Source organism: Acomys russatus, chromosome 8 (genome assembly GCF_903995435.1).
Source record: "Acomys russatus chromosome 8, mAcoRus1.1, whole genome shotgun sequence".
NCBI lineage: Eukaryota > Metazoa > Chordata > Mammalia > Rodentia > Muridae > Acomys > Acomys russatus.
Window position 1 is genome coordinate 29,814,071 of NC_067144.1, and position 13,438 is coordinate 29,827,508.

Here is a 13,438-nt window from a genome sequence, read left to right on the forward strand (position 1 = left end):
CCATTTAGCATAGATGTTGAATATAATACTTCATAAATCATAGACATAAACAAAAATATATACTACTTAGTTAAATCATGAGAAACAGCATGTAGATACCGCCTTAGCTTTAGTACCAATTACCTTATAAAACTGACTTGGAAAGCATGCTTATCTAAGAGAAGATTCATACATTAAAACTAAGTAATATTCAGTGCACATATAGAGCTGTGGCACACACTTTTTGAGACTATCTGCAAGTATTGTAAATAGCTAGGGCTTTGACAGTAATAAAGCACTTACTGTAGCCAGAGTCCATGGTACATGTACAGCATGACCGTGGCCTGTCTTATTAATGAGCAGTATAGTCTAAACACCGTACCATGGCATTCCCGCAAGAAGTAGCCACAGTAAAACCATCTCAGAGCCCCATGTAGATGATGTCATGCTTCAGGTACAGAACTGATAGCAAATTAAACACTTGCTAATCATATCTCCAATCTGCCTTGGGTTAGGCACCCTTGCTAAAAAGATATAAGCAACCACCTTTTTTTTACTCAAAAATTTAAAATGACAAACAAATCACAATGTATCAAAACAGAAACTGATGAAAAGTGAAATGTACATACACATGAAAATATTAAGACACATGTGAGAGACTGCTTCAAATTTTTAGGTACAAAGTTTGCAGGCTTTGATTCGTGTATGGTTTTGCTACCCCAGATGATATCTTTAAAATACTTTTAACCACATAAAAATTGTGATATTTTCAGTATGATCAGCTTAGAATAGTACTGGAAAAAGACAGACTTTCAAGCTAGCTCAACTGTATCTGGAAAGGCAATTTTTTTTTTCTGGGGTGGTGGGGGGCAATGGTGAAACAGGGTTTCTTTGTGTAGCTCTGGCTGTCCTGGAACTCAGTCTGTAGAGCAGGCTGGCCTCAAACTGTCAAAGATCCTCCTGCCTCTGCCTTCCCAGTACTGGGATTAAAGACATGCACTGCCACCACCACCTGGCTAAGCAAAAGATTCTTATTGAAAACAGTAAGACCCAGGACAGAGTGAGTAGCCAATTAAAGACAGGGCAGTTGTTCGTCTTGTAAGAAGTACAAGTTTCCACAATTTCCTTAAGGCCAGCTACTTCAAAGTCTCAAAATGACAAAATTAAGCACATTGAAGTTGAGCAACTCTGCTATAGGAATATCTGAATTTGGAAAGGACCTCTGTGGACAGAAGAAAATATAGTGGGCGGCTTACGTTGTAGGTGGATGCTGAAGCATACTTACACTGGATGTCTAGGATGAAAGAGTATCGGATGTCCTTTTCTAAGGCTGGATGTTTTACGACACAAGTGATCCGCCTTCCTCTAGCAAACCTCGTGGGAAACAGCTTGTATTGGCTGACAATCGTTGCTGTTTCATTGGGAAAAGAAGTTGTGGTAGATTCCATTTCGCCAAGATCACCTTCCCAGTCAATATGTGCGACTGGTTTTCCAGTAGCTGCTATACAAATGGCTGCTACTGTTTCATTTCCCCCATCAATTAAAGAATCTGGCCCTTTTATCAGGCTCACTGTGGGTTCAACTGTTAGGAAAAAAAAGTTGTACTTCAATTAAGAAAGTATTCACAATTTGTTCTAGCCACATCTAGAATTTCATAATCTTAGGACAAATACAAATAAAATCATGGAAGTATTCTTTTTTAAGTAATGGCAACATCACTTGCATTCCTGGAACAAGAGGCCAAATTTTAAATTATCACACAAGATGGCCATCGTGATAAAGCTTCACATTCTGGGATGAATGAACTATAGCCCAATTAAAAGTTTCTATGACTGTGATCATAATATCCTTTGTCATATTAAAGCCATTACTTTTGAAATAGACTTTTATACTTATGTATGTTTTTTACTTCATCATAAGCAAAAAGTTTAAAGCAAATAACCTTTAAATAAGTTACTAGTTTTGCTCTACTTCTGATGTGTATCTGTGTTCTTTTGTTCTGTATTTTACTTTAAAGGCTATTAATATTTCTCTATGTATTTCCTCACTGAGAAACAAAGAGGAAGAAGGGAAACACAGGTAGCAAACACACCTATAGCAAATACCTATGTAACCCCCACCATCTGAACCAATAGCGGCAGCACACAAGTTCCTCGTGTCTCTCCTTGTCACACCCTATCTGCTTTAATGTGGAACCACAACGCTAACTTGGTAAATGAATTTTAAGTATCTTCTCATCAAAATCAGTAAGGCAAATCCGAAGCAGACAGCCTTACTTAACCTGTGCCTAGAGTGTATGACACAACTGTTGTACATTATTTGTTCAAGCTTTCTTTATTCAACCACCCACTAAATAGCCACTTATTTAGCTTTATTATTTGTAAATTCACATCAACTATTTTGCCATAATTTAGATCCGTGTGGAGTTTTAATTATTGTAGAATTTATTTGTATGGCAGAATCATTTATTTATACTAGAATTTACTACTGGCATATACTAGAGTTGTTCCCTGTTTTTCCTAAATAGTTCTATAACCATCATTCATATTTATATATTGATATAATTATACACAACTTTTTCTGGTTTGTCCCAAATACTAGAACTGCTTCTATCATGTTTATTTTCATTTTTACCTAAATTTACTTAAGGAGCCAGTTATTTTGCAATTTTCAAGATATGGATCCATCCCACCAGCTTATGTTACCAGACAATTATTTACTAATTTCATATATGACAGGACATATCATTAAAATGTAAGTTTCTCAGGTTATAAGTGAAGACAGAGAACATCACATATGTGTTTGGGTCATTTAGAACTTTGTTGTTGTTTTTCAAGACTCCTGGACTCACTTTGTAGACCAAGCTGGCCTCAAACTCACAGCAATCTGCCTCTGACTCCCTGAGGCATGCACCACCACACTAGGATTCATTTTAAACTTTTTTTCTGCCAGGTGCATATTAAAGTGAAGCAAAAATTTTTTAATGACATGTAATGGTCATACATAAATCTTAAAAAATAGGTTCTTTTAAATTATATGTAGCACATATTTTTAACAGTTTCAAGCTTGCCATTCTACTGTTCTGTATGGTTTTTGGTGTTGTTTGGTTTGTCTTGGTTTGTCTTGAGATCCTTCAACTGAGCCAAGGTCCAATGGATGCCAGATACATGCTGTCACTGAATTACATCTTCAGTCCTTTGAAAAAGTTACTGTATTTTCCAGCATATAAGACAACCCACAACTTTTCCAGCTAAAAATGAATTTGGAATCTACTCGCCATATAAGACTACCCGTCCTCTAACACACACCCTATGCAGCAGATTTGGACATGTGTCTATTTCCAGGCAGGGCACAGCCAGCCAGGGGCTTTATAAAAATGCCAGCAGACAGCTAGTGCCAGCCCACACTGCCCCTTTAAGGCGTGCTCCACACTCAACCCTCTGAGTTGAATAGGCAGGTTCTGGTGGAGAGCCAATCCACACTCACATTCTCCTCCTCGCAGTACGGGAAAACATGTGCAGCCTGTTCCTCCCTGCCAGCACAGAGCAGGAAATTGACTGTGGCTCCCCCCACTATACGCACTGGACATATGAAGCAAGGAAGAGGAAGCAAGCTGCAGGTAAGTACCCAGTATAAGACAACCCCTGACTTTGGCACAGATTTTTCAGGGTTAAAATGTCGTCTTATACAGTAATTCAAATGAACTGAGTGATTTGTTTGTTTTTTTTTATTCGAAATGGCTGGCTATTTATATACTAGGAAATAATCTCCAATTTGATGCCAAATACTACATGATTCTTCTTTCTAGTTCTTTCCATAAATTTATAGATTGATGTATTTCTCCAAATGGCACAAGAAAAAACTCTGGTAATTCCAACATCCTTTGTCTGTATAAATACATTTGGGTATTTTATAAGGTAGCCAATGTTTCCCAGGCTGGTGTCAAAGCCACTTGGTAGCACGCTGTGACTGTGAGCTTCTGTTGCCTGCCTCCACCTCCAGAATGGAGGAGTTACTAGAATGTGCTCCACCGCTGCCGCCCCCACCCCATGCTATGGCAAATTTATGCAGCACTGGGGTCAAAACAGCCTTCATTGTAGCTGGGTACTCTACCAACTCAGCCACATCCCCAGCCACAACTTTGTTCTTATTGTCCTGTTTACAGGGTGTTGAATACTGCCCTTGCTGGTAAGACTGATGGTACTCAAACACGGCAGACCTGTATTTGAATTAAAGTAGAAATACTTTAAAGATATCTCCTTCCAGAAAATATCTTTCTTTCTGACAAGCTCCTATAATCTAGCCAGGCCAGGACTTTCAAGCTCAGCCTACTTTAGTAATATACACTGGGTCTACGACTTCAAGCACGATTTGCTTTGAAATTCCTACTACTCTGAGTGGGCAAATCTTTGAAACACAAAGTAAATGAGATTGGACACTCAACACTGGACAAGATTACACTTAGATTTTTGCCTCTTGCTTCACTTGTCTTAGCCCAAAGGCTGAGAAACCATCTTTCCCTTCTATATGTATAAAGCTCATTTGAGCTTCACGTTTCTCCTAATTCTTCAGGTTGAATCCGCTTTCAGTGCAAGGGTAGATTCTCTACTGTCGTCTTGTCCCAGCACTAATGCAGTCATGCTCCCCAGAGATACTTCAAGGTTCCAAATGCCTTAGCTGAAGAGTTGGCGTAAGTAGCCTACACGCTCACTAAAGCTTTCTTTCCTCTTTGAGAACATGCTCAAGTCAATTTTGAATGATATTTTGAATGATACATTTTTTTCTTGCTCATCTACAACTAGTTGATACACTTTTGGCTGCTCAGTTCAGATGCCCTCTACTAAGCATTTTTCATCATCTGCATCCTTGAACCCCTGAGCAGCTTCTCGTACCTAGGGAACACCATTCAATAAGACACAAAGGAGCCCCAACGCTGTGCGCCTAACACACTTGCAAGTGAGAGCAAGCCTGCATGCCTATGAACTACGACCTAGACAGTGAAAGCCCAAGAGCAGCTGAGGCAGCAGCACAAGCTTGCGTTTACAGTGGGAACATCACATTATCCATTCATTCATTGAGATATTTTCACATGTTCCAGACTTGAAATTTCTTATACTTCAAACATACCCTCCCATCAACTAACAGACTACTTTTTCAGTGGTCCATTTCCAAACATTTCAATCCCTTCTATCCTATACTTCCTCAGAGAACACTTGGGTGGCCAGACATTTATCACAATGAGGATGTGATCCTGGCATTAGAATTAAAGAGCTAACTATGATGAAAAAACTATGCAGCATTAAAGATAAGTACACACAGACTTTGCTTCCAAGAAATACACAACTTTAAGACAGAATTTGAGAACGTCTATCTAAATGGTTTTAATTTAAATAAAATTTACAGAAATCCTCATTTTATGCTCTTGAAAACATTTTTATTATATTTATCATAGTTGTCAAACCCAATTCAAGCACACTTACCTAACACAGTCACAGTTGTAGAGGACTGGGCATTTCCAAGTGGGAATGTAACAGCTTTGCATATGTACTTTCCGGAATCTGAGAAGCCTATGTTATGCAGAGTAATCGTTGCATCATTAAGTGAATAGTTTTTGAACAAAACTCTTCCCTGATAATCTCCTTGAACAGAGAATCCATATTGAGGATGATGAACTGCAACAGTCTGTGTGCTTTTACCATGTATCTTCTCCCATGAGATCTGTGTTATAGTTTCATTCACTTCAATTAAACACTTCAATGAAACATTCTTTCCCCACACTGCTGTGACATGTGGCTCCACAATAATCGATCCAGCTAAGGCACCTACAGGGAAAACAGAAAACACATGTAATAGAGTTTTGATAATGGAAGCGCTGTGCTAACATATCCTCCCTCTCCCTCTTTCTCTACACACCTACACCTATTCGACCCCCCCCCCCATCCCATTCACTCACAAACCTCAACACAAAACTAAAAAGAGCTTTTATCCAGATTCAGGTGCAAGTCAGACCCAACATGACTGCCAATCAATCAGCAGTGAGCTTAGCAGAACGTGAACCACCCTGGGAACAAGCATGGAAGCAGGTCCTTGCCCCTCAGAAGTCCACACAGGATTTCAGACCTAGCTCACCCCCTTGACTGCAGCATCAGGACAATCTAAAGCAGGGCCCGCTGAACCATGTCTAGGTGTCCTTGCCCACAGAACCATAGGACCTAAGACAAGTGGATGTTATCTCAAAGTCACCAAGTTTTAAGGTGGTTTAAAAAACATATAACAATAAACAACTTATTAAGATCTTTCAAGTCAAATATAAGACCAAAGTAGTTTCTTGTGAAATCCTTCCACATTAAAATTCTCTATTAAAAAATCTTCCATGATAAACCACCTTCCAGAAAATACTGATGAAATATTTAATATTATTATATTTATTATTATAAAATTGATTTTTTCATCTGAGTGAAGCAAAGTCCCACGAGCAAGTGGAAACTGAAATGACACCAAACTTTGCCATGCTTTCTTTCCCAGAAGCCATAGAGAATCAGGGTCACTCTGAAGTTGGCCAGTACTGATCACACCGTCTTTAAGACACTGCTCAGTAAACACTTTAAAACAAAGAGGCTGCCCTTAGAGAGCTCGCCACACATGTGACCTGACAAAGATACACAAGAACTAAGGAGCCAAACTAAGATCCCAAATATAAATTATAACAATAGCTTTAAAACTTAAGTTTATGTCTAACACTTTAAATGAAGATACATATGTAGAAGGAATCAAAGTAACTTTTAAATACATTAAATTTTATTTAAACCCTTTTTTTTTTTTAATGTTTTCTGTTTCGTTTTGAAAGGGTCTTGCTATGTAGACAAGTCTGGCCTACAACCTTATGACCCCCTTCACAGCCCCATCTCACGGATTCACAGGCTGTGCCACCACTTGGAGCACTCCTCAGTCCTAGGCAACAATCTGAAACAATATCATTTCTCTTTTTAGAGGGAATATATTATTGGAACAATTGATTAGATGGGAAAATGTACCTTCTAACAGATGACTAAGGTTATCACAGGAAGGTACTGATCATTTATGACACTATTTAACAGCCCTGAAAGAAGGCTGTTACTAATTCTGATTCTAAATGTTGACATAACTCAAGATGTATGATGCGCAGTATTTTAAGGTGTTTTAGCACAAAGATGGGTACAGTCAGGCACAAAGCCCAAGATTATGAATAAACGCATGAAAGTCTCATGACTATTTCTTTGTATTGGGTGGCAGGAACAGGACAAGCAGATGGGAAAGGGGAAGGAGGGAGGCGGAGGGGGAGGCCAGCTAAAACTAAGGGCATTTGAGGAGTGGTCTGAAAGTATGATGTTAGAGGGTGTTTTTGTACACTGTGTATTCAGACGCTGATTTCCGTGCTGAGATCTGGATATGAGCATTATCATTTCTATGAAGAATTTCCTGTATCAATGTTGTATAAACATTGTTCCCCAATTATCTCTGATTGGTTAATAAAGCTGTTCAGCCTATAGCTGGGTGAGAGAGGTGGACTTCCGTTGCTCCTGGTCTGCCAGTTTGAGAGAGTGAAGGAGAAGAAAAAGAAGCACCATTAGGAGTTTGGCATGAGGAGTTACAGCAGAAGGCCGAGGCAAGGCTGAGATGGCAGCTAAAAGGGCACACAGCCGAGAGATAGTCAGACAAACATAACTGGGTTAGAACAGATGAGTATCTGCCCAGTTACAGAGCTTAAAGCTTGTTGAATCAATCCAATAGGTCTCTGTGTTGATTATTTGGGAGGAAGAGTGGGTAGCATGAAAGGCCCCTACTAATGGCTTCCCAAAATATATACATAATTGAAGGTGATCTAAGTGGAATCACTAAATAATGGAGAGACATAGCCCCAGCTGTAAATCACTCATCATCAAATAAAGCCTCCAGTTCTGGGAATGGGTTACAGCTAACTGAGTTGCTGGCCAAACAACCCAAGCTACTGCCAAGGTTCCTATCCACAAACTGCTTGTAAGGCTCCGTTGCTGAAGACAGCTACAAGGTGACTCACTGAACACAGAAGCAGAGCTGGGCCTACCTTTGAGCCTTTGCCCCTATGGACTAACATTCATGGTACTGCAAGGTACTCTGCAAGCTACAAAAGAAAAGGGTAAATTCCAACCCAACTAAACAAATCCTTCTATAATGATTACCTGCCTGTAAGATGCACAACTGTAATAGTGGAACTAACCAACCAGTATCAGATTATCATTTAAGATCCACTCCATAAGATGGAATCCATCCCAAACAATGCTCAGATGGCCAAGAACTTGACATTCTCTAGGCCAAGGACTTATGCTAAAACCATATACAACTGTTCTGCTAATGGAACAGAGCACTAAAATGGCTCCTTAGGATATTCTACTAGAATTATACACCACAGACTTGCTCAGCTATCATTAGAGAAGCTTGCTTTTGCAGAGATGGGAACAAACACACAGAGTCACAACTAGACTACACAGAGTAAAAACAGAGAGTACAGAGTAAGAGACCTTGGAACACTCACTCAGTCCTAAACAGGTCTCCATCAATTCCTTTCCCCTAAGGCTCAGGGAATCTTAAGGAAGAGAAAATGGAAAGACACTAAGAGCTAGAGGGGATGGAGAACACTAAGTCCTTCTGAATACAGCAGGACTAAATCCATATGCACTCACAAAAACTGTGGCAGCATGCACAGGGCCTGATTAGGTTTGGGTCTGCATAGTAGGGTCCCAATACTGAGAGGGGAAGAGATACATGCCTCCATCCATATCCCAGAAGCTATCAGCAATGGGTAACCACTCACAAATGAAAAGTTAGTTTTCTCCAACAGAATCTCTCACGGGGCGGGGGGCACCTCTTTTAAACTGTATTTATTTATTCACTTTATATTCAAATTATAGCCCTTTCCCTCCTCTGCTTTCGGTCCCACCCTGTCCCCCTCTTTCCTCATGCCCCTTCCCCTATACCTCAGAAAAAAAAGAGCCCCATCACGAACCCAGAGAAACTGAATGCAATCCCACTGATCAGGACAAGAGAAGGCTGTCCAGTCTCTCTGTATCTCTTCAATATAGTACTTAAAGTCCTAGCTAGAGCAATAAGACAACTAAAAGAGATCAAAGGGATACAAATTAGAAAGGAAGAAGTCAAAGTATTGCTATAAACAGGTGATATAATAATATGTATGTGATCCCAAAAAATCTACCAGAGAACTCCTATAGCTGATAAACACCTTCAACAAAGTGGCCAGATACAAAATTAACTCAAAAAAGAAAAAAGAAAAAAGATCAGTAGCTCTCCTGCATACAAATGACAAAAGGGCTGAGAAAGAAATGAGGAAACTACACCTTCACAATAGCCACAAATATACAATATCTTGATGTAATTCTAACCAAGCAAGTGAAAGACCTGTATGACAAAAACTTCAAGTCACTGAAGACGTTATCAGATGATGGGAAGATCTCTCATGCTTATAGACTGGTAGGATTAACATAGTAAAAATGGCCATCTTACCAAGAGAACTCTACAGAGGCCATTCAATTCCCATCAAAATACCAACACGATTTTTTTTACAGACCTTGAAAGAATAATTCTAAACTTCATATGGAAAAAAATCAAACAAACAAAAACTGAATAGCTAAAACAATTCTATACACTAATAGAACTTTGGGAGGTATTTCCATCCCTGACTTCAAACTATACCACAAGAGCAATAGTAATAAAAATGTCATGGTACTGGCCAAGAAACAGACTGGTGAATCAATGGAATGGAATCAAAGACCAAGAAATAAACCCACACACCTATAGACACTTGATTTTTGACAATGAAGCCAAAGCCATACAATAGAAAAAAGCAACTTCAACAAATTGTGCTGGTCTAACTGGATTTCTACATGTAGAAAAATGCAAAGACATCCATATTTACCACCCTGCACAAAACTCAAGTCCAAGTAATAAAAGCACTCTTATAACAGGTCTCATGACCAGTAGTACAGGAGCAATAAAGAATGAGCTATTATGGCATTTTAAAAGGTTCTTTATCTTGTTAATGCTTTGTCAGGTTTTGTTGTTATTGTTTGGTTTTAGTTTGTAATTTTTTACTTTTCTTTACAGGTTTTTTTCATATGTATTATGGTTTCCAGTTTTCTGATTTTATGGAATTTCTATGTGTACAAGCCTGTGTCAGTGTGTCTGTATGTGTTTCCAGAGCTTTTTGTCTTTTTCTTTTGGTTTGTGTGGTTCATCCTATTCTGGTTTGTTTTTATCTTATAGTATTTGTTATTATTTGCTTTTAGATGCCTGTTTGCATCCTAATGAGAGAAAGAGAATAATTTTGGTGGGTGGAAAAGAGGGAAGGATGTGGGAGGAGCTGAAAAAGAGGAAATATATTGCATTAAAATTATTTCAATAAAAAAGTTGCTTTTATATTAAATAAATGCACCCATTATGACATAAAAACCACCTCTACATTTAAGCTACATGAAGCTCTATATTTTATACATAAAAATGTGATACCAAGTTGAATTATTCAAAGAAAGTAATAAAGCTGACATAATTCTCTCATTTCATACCAAAAAAATGTAGTAAGAGGAACATTTACTACATGCCTTTTGTCGAATAAAAAGCTAAAATCTGAGAAAACAAGGCATCCCAATAATAACTTACTTTGCAAAACAGTTGCAATCATCACACTGAAATAAAAAATAAAAAAAAAAAGCAAAGTCCTTGAGGATACTCTGCCATCAGTGCTACTGTGCAACAGAAACTGTGACTTTAAACCAGTGCAATAAGTTAAGAAACAGGAAACTGAAGACAAATATTAAAAAAAAAAAAAGTAGAGTTACTATCTGAATAACATATTATCTGAAAAAAATCAAGAAAGCAAAGCATCAGGGTAGGAGAAGAAAAGAAATAATCTCGTTGCTAACATAACAAAACACACAGCATATAAACCATAACTATGTGTTATGATCAATGCAATTTGTATAAATTTACTGTGGAAAGTTATGACTTAATATCCAATAAGTCCACAAATAAAATAGATGAGTTTATAAATCTGACAACTTACACAAACAACAGTGTTCTGGCGCTTGTTATCTTGGGACGTCCCTGCCTCTCAACTGTGAAAAAGAATACCTATGCTGTTGAATCTATATGGTGATCCTGTTTGTTACAGCAGCCGAAGCTAACCAACACAGATAGTATCAGAATAAACTTGGCAGGCTCACGGACCACAAGAACTAGAACGTGATGGGTCGCCATTACTACAAGAATATTTATAGTATGGTAAAGCATCTTTTGGGTATATATCCAGGAGTGGTCTATTCAAGTTTCTGAGAAAGTGCCAGATTGATTTACAGAGTGGTTGTAAAAGTTTGCACTTCCACCAGAGGTGGAGGAGTGCTCCCCTTTCTCCACATCTTCACCAGCATGTGCTGTCACTTGAGATTTTGGTTTTAGCCATTTTCACTGGTATAAGATGGAATCGCAGATGACTGATGACATTGAGCATTTCTTTAAGTGCTTCTCAGACAGTCGAGATTCCTCTGTTAAGAATTCTGCTTAGTGCCACACCCCCAGTTTTTAATTGGGTTATTTGGTTTGTTGGTGTTTAATTTCTTGAGTTCTCTATATATTTTGCATATCAGCTCTCTGTCAGATGTAGGATTAGTGAAGATCTTTTCCCAATCTTGGGACTGCTATTTTGTCCTATTGACAAGTGTCCTTTGCTTTTCAGTTTCATGAAGTCCCATTTACTGTTGATCTTAGAGCCTGAGGTGATTTGTGTTCTGTTCAGGAAGTTGTTTCCTGTGCCAAGAAGTTCAAGGCTCTTCCCAGTTTAATCTTCTACATGTAGATACTCAGATCAGCATCATTTAATCAAGATGTCTTTTTTTTTCTTTCCATTGTTTGATTCGATTCTACTGATCAACCAGTCTATTTCTATGCTAGTACCATACAGTTTTTATTACTAGTACTCTGTAGTATAGCCTGAAGCCAGAGATCAAGACACCTCCAGAAGCTCAGTTAGTGTAGAGAATTGTTTTAGCTGTTCTAGGTTTTTTGTTTTTTCATATGAAGTTTAAATTGTTCTTTCAAGGACTGAATAAAATTGTGTTGGTATTTTGGTAGGGATTGTACTGAATTTGTAAATTGCTTTTGGTAAGATGGCCATTTTTACTATGTTAATCCTACCAATCCATGAGTGTGGGAGATCTTTCCATCTTCTGATACCGTTTTTCAATTAGTTTCTTCAGAGACTTGAAATTCTTGTCATACACGTCTTTCATTTGCTTGGTTAGAGTTACACCAAGATATTTTATATTATTTGTGGCTATTGTGAAGAGTGTTGTTTCCCTAATTTCTTGGCATTTGTATACAGAAGGGGCTACCAGTTTGTTTGCTTGTTTAAATTAATCTTGTGTCCAGCCACTTTGCTGAAGGTGTTTATCAGTAGTAGGAGTCCTCTGGTGGATGTTCCACCATACCACAAGGGCACTTGGCTCATCTATGTTCATAGCAGCTTTATTCATAATAGAAAGATCTGAAAACAATTTAGATGTGCCTCAACCAAAGAATGGATTAAAAAAACAACAACAACAACAACTGTGGTACATTTACACAGTGGATACTACTCAGCTATTAAAAACATAGAAATTATGAAATCTGCAGGCAAAAGGATGAAACTAGAAATCATCCTGAGTGAGGTAACCCAGATTCTGAAAGACACACATGGTATATACTCACTTATAAGTGGATTTTAGCCATAATGTACATGATTAACATACTACAATGCACAGACCCAAGGAAGGTAAGTAACAAGAACAAGGAGGAGCCAAGGGAGGATGCTTACATCTCACCCAGAAGGGGAAATACAATAGACAGAGGGAGTGGTGGAATAGAGGGAACAGGTAGGAAAGGAAGCACAGAGAGATACGAGACTGGAGCTCAGACCTCTGCAGAGCAGGGAGCGGGGGTTGGGGGAACAGGACAGAAGGCCTATAGAGGGGGAAAAAAACACAAACCTCTGTAACAAGCTGGAGACATAAGCCAGGGTAGGCTCCTGGGAGGATATGAGGATATCAGAGACTTCTAGTAGTGTGGGCCATAGGGACTGAAGAGGACTCCCCCTAACTAGACAAGATTCCTAGAAGAGGGAGGGAAACACCAACACACCTATAGAAACTTTGATGCAAAATTTACCATGCCTACAAGGTTGTGCAGGGATAAAGAGAGCACATAGAGCAAAGATTGAGGGATTGTCCAATCAATACCTGGCCCAACCCAAGACCCACCCCATGGGAGAGAACCAACCCCTGACACTATTAATGATACTCTGCTATACTTGCAGACAGGAGCCTAGCAGAGTTGTCATCTGAGAGTCTCCACCAAGCAGTACTTTGAAACAGATACTGAGACACACAGCCAAACATTG

General features: G+C 38.7%; 1 protein-coding gene across 2 annotated transcripts in view; it reads right to left on the reverse strand.

Moving 5' to 3' along the window:
- The window catches only part of Nectin3 (nectin cell adhesion molecule 3), a 118,126-nt gene that overhangs the window by 75,411 nt on the left and 29,277 nt on the right, over window positions 1-13,438 (reverse strand). For both annotated transcript variants that reach the window (XM_051150012.1, XM_051150011.1), the window contains exons 2-3: window positions 5,460-5,801; window positions 1,265-1,561 (exon numbers count right to left, since the gene is read on the reverse strand). In XM_051150012.1, coding sequence (XP_051005969.1) covers window positions 1,265-1,561; window positions 5,460-5,801 — 639 coding nt within the window. The remainder of the gene's footprint in view (window positions 1-1,264; window positions 1,562-5,459; window positions 5,802-13,438) is intronic.